The sequence below is a fragment of the Diabrotica undecimpunctata genome, chromosome 7 (genome assembly GCF_040954645.1).
Source record: "Diabrotica undecimpunctata isolate CICGRU chromosome 7, icDiaUnde3, whole genome shotgun sequence".
In the NCBI taxonomy this organism is placed as follows: Eukaryota; Metazoa; Arthropoda; class Insecta; order Coleoptera; family Chrysomelidae; genus Diabrotica; species Diabrotica undecimpunctata.
Genome location: NC_092809.1, coordinates 39,074,699 through 39,088,032, shown reverse-complemented (window position 1 = coordinate 39,088,032; position 13,334 = coordinate 39,074,699). Strand labels below are relative to the sequence as shown.

The 13,334-nt window shown below is 32.6% G+C and overlaps 1 protein-coding gene across 1 annotated transcript in view; it reads left to right on the top strand.

Annotated features, from left to right (window-relative positions):
* Positions 1-13,334, top strand: part of LOC140445229 (uncharacterized) — a 48,403-nt gene that overhangs the window by 21,167 nt on the left and 13,902 nt on the right. The window contains exons 9-11 of the mRNA XM_072537127.1: positions 542-697; positions 9,769-9,968; positions 10,023-10,112. Of these exons, the coding sequence (XP_072393228.1) occupies positions 542-697; positions 9,769-9,968; positions 10,023-10,112 (446 nt within the window). The remainder of the gene's footprint in view (positions 1-541; positions 698-9,768; positions 9,969-10,022; positions 10,113-13,334) is intronic.

The following is a 13,334-nucleotide window of genomic DNA, read 5'->3' as shown; positions in this document are numbered from 1 at the left end:
TGCATCCACTCCCTGGACAGTAGCCTCCCCATGAGTTCTCCACTCTTTTCTGTGTTGTGCTATTTTATGCTGCCAGTTTCTCCCCACTTTTACTTTGATGTCGTCTAACCACCGTTTTTGTGGTTTTCCTGTACTACGACTGTGTTCACGTACTCTCGTTCATCTTTCGTTTTATTGTCGTGCCACTTGTCCTATCCTTTCATTTGCGCAATTCTTAGAATTACATCATCCACCTTTGTCCTCATTCGCACGTTCTCATTTCGTACTCTGAGAAATGAGATTTAAATTTGAACAACCTTGTTTATGAATTTTGTTACATTGCTGATAAATAAGTCTTCTATATATGTTACAAAAGTAACCAAAAGGAATTAAATGTGGTTAAGACCATTTTATTTTCCTTCAATTTGTGTTTTAAAGAAATAAAATAATTATGTCTAAAAGTTCAAAAAAAGAACGGCTTATTCCAAGACGCTTTATTACGATTTTTTTTTTTTTTTTTTTTTTTTTTTTCGATGGCTCAATGCAATTGTATTCATTTCAGATGGATTTACAACAGACCAAGATGTAGTTTATACTAGAGCTATGTGCCCATTAATTCTTCCCATCATGAATTCCAACGTCACGATACTTATTACTGGAAATATTTCAGTGTGCAGATTCTATGCTCAGATTATTAATAACCCATACAACACAGGAAGTAAGTAAATTTGATCATTTATATGCAGGATGATCAATTTTTGTGATTAAATCCGTTGTCTTTGTTAATACAGAAGATACAAAAAATTAGTAGGAGGTACCTATAAGGTTAACCTTTTAAAATTAGTTAAGTTATTTTAGAGTTAGATGGTTGGGACATGTTTTACGAATGCCAAAAGAAAGAAACGTGCTAAGAGTTCTACAAGCAGGAGAACAAGAGAAGAAACGAAGGCAGTGGTTTGATGCCGTTCGGACTGACATGAATAAATGGGAACAAGAGACTGGAAAGAGCAAGTGATGGACCGTAAAAAGTGGAAAGACTATCGAAGGCAAGGCACATTTTAAAATATGAATACAGTTACCTCCTGTTTTTATTAATAACTTTTTTCTGGTAACGCCTATAATAACGAAATAATCACAAAAGTTGATCATTCTGTAAAATTTGACACTGGTTTGCCAAGTGATAATATTTATATTATTATATATCTATCGACGCATGCTTTAAAAATCAGACAACTGACAGTTCAAACAAGTATCGTTCCGTTCTAGCAGTCTTTTACATTTTCTTTGATACCTCGCGTTTTTAACACTGGCAACCCTAATTTGCGATCAGTTTTTCTCAGGCAACCTTATATCATGATATTAAGAAAAAATTACTTTTAATTTGATATAAAAAACATGCATATACATCATGAGTAGCGTATTTTATTTAAAAAAATAAATGAATATTAATTATAAAGAATATTAATTAGATTGATATAATATATTTATTTTGGAAATTGTTCTAAAATAAAATCATCATAACAACACCGGACTGGTTTTTTGTCAACAACAATTAAAATCAGAGCCGTACTTGGATATCATTAGAATTATAATAAATTGTTTAAGTAAAATTAAATGACGAATAATAATTTATCGTCAATGGAAATTCCTACCACTTATCAAAGTAATCCAATATAGTCTGCTGTTGAATCTCAACAAACCAGTCCAAAATTTCCACTAAAAGAACACATCATCATCTTCAGTTCAAATAATGGCGCAAAATAGCAAGAACAACAGATACAAATAGGGCAGAAATTTCAAAATCAAATTGACATAACAACTAAAGTAACAATAGAAAGATATGAAAGGAGTGTCTATAATATTGTTAAGGATTATACACCGGATTTACATCGCTCATTAAAATGCTTATTGACACTCATGCTCATGTTAAAGACTCAAAATTAAACAAACGAATCACACCACTACGCAAAAGACTGGAAAAACTATTAGAACATGAAACATCTGAACCCGATAGTGATTCATGTGTTTCAACTAAATCATAAATAATTTTCAATAGTATACTAGAATGAAATTTAAATGGGTATTATACCCATTTAACCATTCTACAGCTTCTTCTCTCAGAGTATGCACCAGATTTTATTTCTTTACAAGAAATGCACTTTAAAAATAACTCAAGGCATAACCTGAAAGGTTACACTGGATTTTGCACCAACTTATCCATTCAGAATTATGTCAGTGGAGGAGTAGCTCTATATATAAAGTCAAATATACCTGTTCAAAGTATAAACCTCATAACTAATATCGAAGCAGTCGCTGTAAAAGTACTGGCCCCACTAAAGTTCAATATTTGTAGCATTTATGTTTCACAAGACGAAACTCTAACTCAATCCGAATTACTTAATCTTCTCCAACAAATTCCCTCACCTCGAATAATTACGGGAGAATTTAATTGCCATAACATTACATGGGGATCAAATAAAACAACACAGAGGGGAAATATGTTAGGAAACGTTTTTAACATTATGATCCTATGCCTACTCAACGACGGAGCTCCAACGAGATTCAATATGGCTACGGGAACATATTCTGTCATTGATCTCTCCATATGCGAACCCTCACTGCTCACCCAACTCGATTGGACAGCACTAAAAAATTTATACAGTAGTGACCACTTCCCAATCTTAATAAAACATACAGTTAATTTAAATACGAATATGATACCAACTCAAAAATGGAAACTAAAAAAGGCAAATTGGATTGAATTTGAAAAAACTATATCAGAGAGAATGAATCAGATTAAAATTTCAGAGTCGATAGGAAAGTCTCAACTTTTAAAGAAACACAAACCAGTTCCTTTGTGGAATACACAATGTGAGGCCGCTATTCAATTAAGTAAAACAATTTTGAACTGATACAAAAAATACAAAAATATTGATCTATTAACAGAGTATAAAAAATGTAGAGCTGATGCAAGGAAGCAAACAAGAATACTGGCAGAAATACATATCTAGCATTAACAGCAACACAAATATATCATCGGTTTGGAAAAAAGTTAAAAAAATAACAGGACAGCATACTTACCAACAAATCGAAAGTCTAAAAAAAGTAGGGACGTTACTAACCGATCCACAGGATTATAGTAATTACAGTAACGAGTTGTTAACTTACAAACAACAGGAGGAAGCAGTACCTATTACAATTTCTGACGAATTTACCTCTATCAATACACCTCTTAGCTATGGGGAGTTTCAACAGTCAATTGAAGTCTATTACAATTTCAAAAAAATATCACCAACCTTAATCTTATCATACAACTTTTCATAGATCTAATTAACTCTCATTCCGATTACACAATATACTATACAGACGCGTTTAAAACTGAAAATGGAGTCGGATTATGACTTGGGCATACCCAGTTTTCTCAAGAACATTTGTTTAACAAAGAAAAACGCCCAATTTGTGATGAATGCTGTTCACCCCTTACGGTAAAACATGTGCTAGTGAAAAAGTGCGAAAAGTTCAATCGTCACAGAATTAAATATCATTTACCAAACAATCTTAAAGACATTTTAAATTTAAAAAAAAACGGGTGTGACAGGTAGAAGTCATACTTCTATACACGCGTTTGCCGTTACAAATTTATATTGGGAGTCAATCTGCACAATCATTACATATGTAATGCTGTAGGTAAGAGAGAGCAGAAAGAGAAACAGAATTAGGTATATGGTGCATCGTTTGCTGTATATAAACAACATTTGACCTGTAATAGGAGTATAGTAAATGAAGGATTGGATCAATTTTTTGATGAAAAGTAATGGAAATAATTATTACTCATGTGCAACTAAATTATGCAGTTATGGAGTCTTGGACAAAGAAGTGAGAAATCAAGTACAAAAAGCAAATAGACTGACAGGATGAATTAATAACATTATATGGCGAAACAGACACATTAACATTGAGATGAAGTCAAGAATTTATAAAGTCAGTGTAAGACCAATAATGACATATGCCTTAGAAACAAGACCCGACACAGCCACAACACAAAGGCTACTCGAAACGGCAGAGATGAGAGTGAGAGTACTGAGAAGAGTTACAGTTAATACGCTGAGAGATCGAAAGAGAAGCGAAGACAAAAGAAAATGTACCGTACAGTGTATTAGCGAATAGACAATAAATTGAATAACCCCATAAGCAGAATGGGGGAGACCCGCGTCGTCAAAAAGAGGTAAGTCACCAGAAGTATCGGACGGCCGGACAAAAGACAGATTGACAACTTCCATAGATGTATTAATTCGCCAATGAACAAGCAGAATTGCTTATAAAGAATAGGAAGATCAAGTTTTTAGGATTTTTCCTTTATAGTTATAGCACATAAAAACAAACTGACAATAATTATTGAGTCCTTAATAATAAATATTAAAAGGGTCAAAAATTGTAGTATATAGCTTCTTCTCATAAAATGTGGAGATAATTACATCATCATCATCATCATCATTGGTGCTACAGCCCTATAAAAGAGCCTCGACCTTCCCAAGTCTATTACGCCAGTCAGTTCTATCCATTGCCAACTGTTGCCAGTTTGCTGCGCCTATTTGTCTACCATCCTCATCTACACCATCCCTCCCTCTGAGTTTTGGTCTACCCCTATTTCTACTTCCCACAGGTTGTGACATAAGGATTCTTCTAGGAGGGTTGTTCTGCTGTGATCTTGCCAGATGTCCTGCCCATCTTAGTCTTCCTATTTTTATAAAGGATACTACGTCTTTACCACCAAATATATGTTTATATCTGTGATATATCTCGTAGTTGTACCTCCTTCTCCAAACACCATTTTCACAGATGCCACCAAATATTCTTCTCGATAATTACAACATATTCAACATTATATTCTAGCGAAAATATTATATTGTCCCTTTCATCTCTACGCCCATGACTAGTTTATGTACTACCCATGACTACTACAATAGTTTGGAAAATTAAATAATGTATAAAATTATCGAAACAATATTAAAAAAGATATTATCATTTTTCTATTCTTTGGTTTTTAAAACCAAAGTGACAAAAAACAGAACATAAAAATTAAAAAAATATATTCCCTCATTGGGATCGAATTCACGACTTCTGGTTCTAAATACCTCGCTTCAACTCATTCGACCAGTAACCTTAAATAATAAGGTAGCTAATCAATGTCATTATTTGACAAGAACATTATTAAGATGTCTGTTTTTTGGTTGTATTTTGTGTTTGTGTTTATTTATTGTATTCCAAAAATGGAAAGGTTATTACGAATCATAGAAGTTCCAGGAAGATAATTTATTTGTAAAAGACTTTGGTCAAATGTATATATCTATCGAATTAATATAAAATATTAATAATTTTTTTTCTCGATAGAGAAAGAGAGAGAAAATATATCTTCTGTCTCTCTCTTACCTATATCTTACATATGTAATGATTTTGCCGATTCACTTCCGTACAAATTCCCAACGTTGAACGCGCGTATAGAAGTATAACTTCAAAAACACTATAGATAACCTACTTTTTTTTTTAAAAGACTTTAATTTGCTAATCAGCAAAGTGTAATTGACTGTTACCGTTCCGCTAATAACCTTATTAGGTTGAAGCGGGTTATTTGTAAATAAAAAAAAAATATTTGCGGCCTGTTTTTGACTGGCAAATATCGTCAATGTATTCTCCTAATTTTAAATGTATGTAAAATGTGACTTTGATTAACTACGTTATGAACGTAGTGATCCTGCAGTGGGATCTTAGGCTATAACGGGTTATAACTTTTGACACCTTCTCGAATATTCATCATAAAATCTCTAAATCTTCACTTATAATCTGTTCAATTTCCAGCTCTTAATATTAATAAACAATGGAAATTGATTTTATTGCTATCTTGGTTCCTGTTGATCATAGAAGATTCTTTTTTTTTTTTTAATTTGTGTTTTCTTCACCATCTTTTCAGTGAGCATACTTACAAGTGCATGTCATAAAAAAATATCATCTTCATTCCAAACGGTTTTTTGAAGTTAAACTTCTATACGCGCGTTCGACGTTGGAAATTTGTACGGGAGTGAATCGGCAAAATCATTACATATATAAGATATATGTAAGAGGGAGACAGAAGATATATTTTCTCTCTCTTTCTCTCTAATATATTTAATATTATTATTTTATATTAATTAGGTACATTCTAATTCGTAAAGTCTTTTGCAAATAAATGTTCTTCCTGGAACTTCTATGATTCTTAATAACCTTTTCATTTTTGGAATACAATAAATAAATAAACACAAACACAAAATACAACCAAAAAACTGACATAATGTTCTTGACAAATAATGACATTGATTAGCCACCTTATTACTTAAGGCTTTTGGTGGAATAATTTGAGGCGCGATTGCTTAATATGTTTTTTTAATTATTATGTTCTGATTTTTGTCACTTTGGTTTTAAAAATCAAAGAATGGAGAAATCATAATATATTTTTTATATTGTTTCGCTAATTTTGAACATTTTGACAAATATAATGATTGTTATAATTGATGGATTCGACCGTTACTTGATGGAAATTCATTTTATGTAACAATAAAACACTGAAAAATTTGTTTTCAAAACTTCCACAAATTTTTATTTTAAATTCTTATCACTACAGCTGTTTCGGCTGATTGCCTTTCTCAACTTGAGAAATGCAATCAGCCGAAACAGCCGTAGTGATAAGAATTTAAAATAAAAATTTGTGGAAGTTTTGAAAACAAAGTTTTCAGTGTTTTATTGTTACATAATGATTGTTATTTTAAATTTCTTTTATGTATGATTTAAACAAGTGCTTTCAAATAATATATTAATTTCTCCATGGTCCCATTTAAAAGTATTGGCGCCAAGACGCTATTAATAAAACTGAGGCTTAGTTCAGTTACCTAAAAATTTAGTAATTCAAGTTTTAAGGTTCAGAAAAGAGTTGTTTGGGTGGGACTTATTTTGTTTTTGAAGTTCTATACACGCGTTCGACGTTAGAAATTTGTATGGGAGTGAATCGGCAAAATCATTACATATGTAAGATATAGGTAAGAGTGAGGCAGAAGATATGTTTTCTCTCACGAGAATAAAAATGTTCTTTTTGTAAATATATTTAATATTTATTAATATTATTATTATTTTTTTATTAATATTATTATCATGGTAAATTAAACATATGCGTAAGTAAATTATGCATATTGTCATTTTTAAATACTTATGAATGTTGCATTTTAATTTGTATTGTATTATTATATTGAATTATGTTGCAGTGTGTGTAAAAAAATTTTTTTGCATTCAACTCCTTTCATACATATATGAAAATAAAAATATACATTTTCATCAAAATATTGATTCAATCCGTTATTTACCATACTCCTATTACAGGTCAAATGTTGTTTATATACAGCAAACGATGCACCTAATACCTATATACCTAATTCTGTTTCTCTTTCTGCTCTCTCTTACCTATAGCATTACATATGTAATGATTGTGCAGATTGAGTCCCATATAAATTTTTAACGGCGAACGCGTGTATAGAAGTATAACTTCTACCGACAGTCCCACTGGACTGCCACACCCGTTTTTTAATAACAATGTTCATAAAACTTTAAATTTTTTTAATATATCTTAAAATTGAAGCCCCAAAGAATCTGTTGCGATCTGCTAAATACCAGTAGAGTCACTGTTTGGGTAGTGTTGTTTAAATCATCGCTCTACGGTCTACGGGATAAACAAACTGAATAACTTACAAACTATTTGGTCGATTTAGTTGAAATTTAATTTAATTTCCATAATTTTAAGTAGTTATATTACATGTCATTGTTCATTGTTCAACATTTATAAATTACTGCAAAAATAAGTTTTTTTACAATTATCTCGATTATCAATTGTTCATGTATTATAATTTTAAGATCTTTAACTTTTACTTGAACCATTTTTCTCTAAAATGTATAACAAACGTTTTATATGTAAAAAATAATTGTTTCAAATTTTATTATTGTTAAAAAAACAAAGCAAAGTCATCTGTACGTCTTAAGGATTTGTCATCAGTTATCACTTTTTTTCCTTTACTGGCCTAATGGACTACCTAAGTCTGACGTCAAAATGGGCGGGGATTTTAAAAACCTTTCCAAACATTTCTAATTTGTCATTAGTTATCACTTTTTTTTCCTTTACTGGCCTAATGGACTACCTAAGTCTGACGTCAAAATGGGCGGGGATTTTAAAAACCTTTCCAAACATTTCTAATTTGTGTGTATTTGTCCCGTACGAAGTTGGAAATATTGTTTTTTTTTTAATTGTTTGAAGAAAAAATAAGGACTTTTGGTTATGAACATTCATTCTATGCGATTGGTATTATTTGTTGTTCGTGAGTTTGTGAGGTAAGAATATCCAAGTATTAAGATATTAACTATGAATGTTCATATTTTAAGGTTATGTTATTGTATGATTAAAACTTAAATTATTTTGTTACTGTATTTCAAGGTATTTTGTTGTTGTTTTTATCAGGTTTATTTAAAAATAAGTCAATAAATCAATGAATTTATTTACGAAGTTATAAAATTTTTAGATTAATGTTTTATTCTTTTTTCGTTGCCAGTGATTTTATCCAGATAAAAACCAAAGATATTCGTTTTCTCGAAGTTTAAGTTGTAATATAACATTATGTGGGAACCTTTCTATCAAATTGCCATAGTGAGTGTTTAAAAAACTGTTTTTTGAATGTTGTAATATTTTTTCAGTTTATTTTTTAGATCTAGGCATATAATGGCTAGTAAACATATGTTGAAGATATTCAGTCTTACTGAATTTTTCATTAATGACAACAAATCCACTATTAACCATTTAAATTACGAGAAAACGAATATATTTAATATTTTAGGGGATAAAATTACTAGCACTAGTTCGTACTATGCTAGTATTTTAGTCGAGTAGCGAGTAATTTAGTAACTAAACGTGACTGAGCAACAAACATTTAGTCGAGTAGATTAGTAAGTAATTTTGTCGAGTCGATCCATTTTATTCTATATTTTTCGGGCGAGTAGCACCTCCCACCATGCCTCAGTGCTCACTGGTTCACCGACTAAACATGTTCGAACCAGCCGAATTAATCAAGTTCATTAGTTGACGCAAAAATGCCGTTTCTCTGGTGCGGAATTCGTATGAAAATTTAAAAAAGTGTAGAACTGCTTGTAATTTTTGTTATTGCAGGAATAGCATTTCTTAATGGGAGTTTATTTTCATTAACAGAAAATTTACACAACTTTCAGACATACCTACTAAATTATCGAAGAATTCTTTGGGATCTTCTAACACTAATTCCTTCAGAAGACAGTTAGCAGCTACTAGTTTATTTCTCTAGTTAATAGCTTCTTTTTATTAATCAAACAAATGTCCTATTTGCCTCTTCTAAAATAGCCGTTACGATTAGCTTAATTAGTTTATTTACTTTATTGCGTTGTAGGCTGTTCATCTTGCAAAACACAACTCACCTGTGAACTGTACTCGAACAAGTACGAACGATTTTTTGGCATCATTTCTATTGTGTCTCTTATTGTGTTAGTTCTGTAGTGTGAGATGGCGATCTGTTTGCAGTAGCTCAAGCCTTAGTTGTGTGTCGTAATATATGTAAATAAAGCTGCTGAGGTTTGCTTAATTCTTAAACAGTAAAAGTAACAAAGTAGAGAAAACGTTGAAAATAATAGTCTACTGCTATTGTTCTACCATTTTTCGTCTAATTAAATCACTACAATTAAAACATTTTTTAGAATATATTATGGATTTGCAATTCCATAACTTAGATCGGGAAATGAACACCGTAGAAACGGTTAAAAAGTACGAAACTTTTAAAATAGACCCTGCGCTTGGAGAAATAGTTTTGGTTTGGTTGGACCACTGGAAGCGATGGTCGAGGGCGATAGTACGAGAATTACTTTTTTCAGGCGACGACAGAAACAGATCCGTCCAGGTAAGTCACGACTAATCTAAACGTATATTTTCGTTCTAGATTAAAGTTTTTTAGGTGTACATGTTGGATTACGGGGAATATCAAATCAGGTTAACCAAAGAGCTCAGAAAAATATTGCCACAATTTTTGTTATTACCATTTCAAGTAAGTAGTTTTACATTTTATCGTTGTGCTAATATATTTTTTATTATTTTCTAATTTATTTTTCAACGTGATGTCTTGTTCGCTCCTTATACAGTTGAGTCCATGGTTTTTTACCCGTGCGTCATCATTTAAAGCATACGAAATAAGTCGGAAAGTTACTCCTCGCAACAGCAAGTGACAGAAAGTGGCTACTGTTCCGACCACGGATTGTATTATAAAATTTGACGTTATCAAATAAATATAATGGAAAATGTTAGTTTTGCTTTAAAATTTTGGTACAGAATTACAGCTACATTTGAAGTAGTGTAAACGGACAGGGTTTCTCTAACACCGTCCAAGTGTAGCTGAATAAATATTTCGGCCGGGTACAAGTAATTGGGTATAATTACTTTGGATTATTCCTTCGACTTTTTGGTATATTTTCATTAAGCGGTGGTTCTTTTTGTTGTGTGTATTTAAATAAAGTATTTCTTACTCATACGAAATGTATTTCAATTATAAACAGTATACCTTTAAATTGTTTGATAGATAATACAGTTACTATTTATTTGCTCTCTGCTTGTATAAGAAAAATATAACTTAGATTAGTAGTTAATCCGTGATCTGATGATTCACCGAGTGGCTGCTTTGTCGGCAGTTAAAACGTAAAAGAGGGTTTTCTGCCTTGATCGACAGTTGAAACGCAAGAGAAAGAAATTCTCTGTGCAATCTTTCGCAGAGTCAAATTTTGCACCGCGCGATGTTGCAGCGAGGGGTAAGACGTGGGAGCGCTGTTGCCAGTTTGGATTAAATTCGAACATACTCGGCCGTACAGGTAGAAAGATAAGAAAGGAATGAGATCTAATGGTTAAGTTGGAACGTGAGAAGATACAGAGGACCTATGATATATGAACAAGAAAGTAAGCAGGAACAAAGAATAAAGCAATAAATAGCAATCAAAATTAAGAATCTTGAGGCAAGGGACATAGCTTTGTGATGGGCCTAATGAAGACTCCTTCACTGGTTCGAATCCGTACAGCTCTAACCTTTCCTTTTAAGTCAGGAAATATGTCTAATATTCTGGCCAAAGGCCACCTAAGGGGGAGTCTTATCCTCCTTCAAGAGAACAAGATCATCTATTTTTAAATTTTCTTTAATTTGAAACCACTTGAACCGTCCCTGTAATCTGTTTAAATATTCCAAGTAAAATCTCTTCCAAAAGTGCTGTTGAAGCTGAATACAGCGTTGAAAGAGGTTTAGTCTATTTGGTATGTGAGTGATTCGTTGTTCAGGGTAAGAAGTGAGTGCAGAGCCTATAAGAAAATGTCCCTGAGTCAGCCATTTAAATCGGCGTTGTCGCTAGATAGAGGGCAAATTGGTCTGGAATTTAATATAGCCTCTATCTGAATTAATACAGTAGCTAATTCTTCAAAAGTCAAGTGGGCGTTGCCTAATATTCGACGAATATGAAATTTTGTAGATTTTGTAGTGGATTTCCAAATTCCTCCCCAATGAGGACTATTAGTGGGTATCCACTTCCATTTGATTAGATTTTCTGAGGCAAAATTTTGAATTGAAGTAGAATTTTTAGAGGTTTTGAGGAAGTCATACAGTTCACGAGGACAGTTATTAGCACCAGTAAAATTGGTACCGTTATCGCTAAATATAACAGAGGGGTTCCCTCTACGAGCAATAAAACGTTTTAGTGCTAGTAAAAAGGAGTCACTAGAGAGAGAAGATACGAGCTCAATATGGACAGCTTTTGTATTCATACAGATAAAGAGTGCCACATAACATTTTGTGAGAGGGGCCTTACGAAGGTGAGATGTTTTTATCATAAGTGGTCCACCATAGTCAGCCCCAACATTTTGAAAGGGGCGTGAGGTCGAAACTCTTTCCTTTGGTAAATCGGACATAATTTGCTGTGCAGGTTGTGCACGAAATCTAAAGCAAGTAGAGCAATTTCGAATAATTTTCTTAATTTCCCTGAGGCCATTCAAGGGCCAAAATCTTTGACGTTGGAAAGTAAGGCTTGTGGTCCGACATGACCAAGTCTAGTATGTTCGTGTGAAAGCAGTAGAGTGACTGCATGTGATTTAGAGGGAAGTAAAATAAGGTGTTTGTGATATTCTAGAATGTCTGCATTTTTTAAGCGTCCACCGACACATAAAAAAAAACAGTGATTTATGAATGGGCTAACTGAAACCATGTTTTTATTTGACAGTGATTTGCTATTTTGGATTTCAGAGATTTCTGAACTAAAGTGTTGGTGTTAAACAATTTTACAAATTGAGGTAATGGACGTTAGGAGTTCATCTACAGATAGTGGACCAGTAAGATTTGTAGTGGGAAATCTTGAATTGTGAATAAATCTGTGAACATATGCTATCGCGTGTACTAGTCTAGAAAATCTTTTATGTCGAAAATTTTCTTCGGTAGGTTTAGTGGTAAGAAGTGAGATTTTTCTCTCTTCTGGTAAGTTGCATTCATTAATTTTTTCATTAAAATGAGCGAGATTTAGATTGGGGTCTTGCAGAAATGAAGGACCTGACCATCATAAATCTAATTTTAAAATGATTTGGGCTAGTAATCCTCGAGATGGGAAGTCGGCAGCATTTTCTGCAGATTTTATGTGGCGCCAGTGAAAGGCATTTGTCAATTCAGTGATTTGAGCAACTCGATTGGAAACAAAGGTATTCCAGCGGAATGCGTGAGATTGTATCCACGATAGTGCAATCGCTCCAAAAATTTACACTAGAGAATGACAGTTTGTTTTCATATATTGATATGATTCTTTTGGTGAGTTTTGAGAGGAGTAACGTGGCACGTCCGGATAGGGCTTGCCCGAGATTTTCCTGTAACCAGTATGCAGGAAACTGTGTTATCAGAGTATACAGTACGAAAGTAAATGCATGCTGCATAAGCCTTTTCGCAGCAAAGAAATTGAAAAAAAAAACCAAAAATAAAAAGATTCTAATTATAAATATTTTGTTCTGTAATAAATTTGGCAAATAAATAATAATAATATATATGCTTGTCATCATTAATCTATGATTCATCATACGCTTTATAATAGTGCATATTTGAAACGATTCCAACGGTCCTCCATCCATTCCAATTCAAAGTGCTCTTGTGCTTGTACTCAAAGTACTCAGTTTAAAACGAGTTCTTGTGCTTGTAAGGTCAGAGTTTTTCCAGTACCAGTTTTTTTTGTACCTATTTCTTTTCGATTTACTGTTTTTA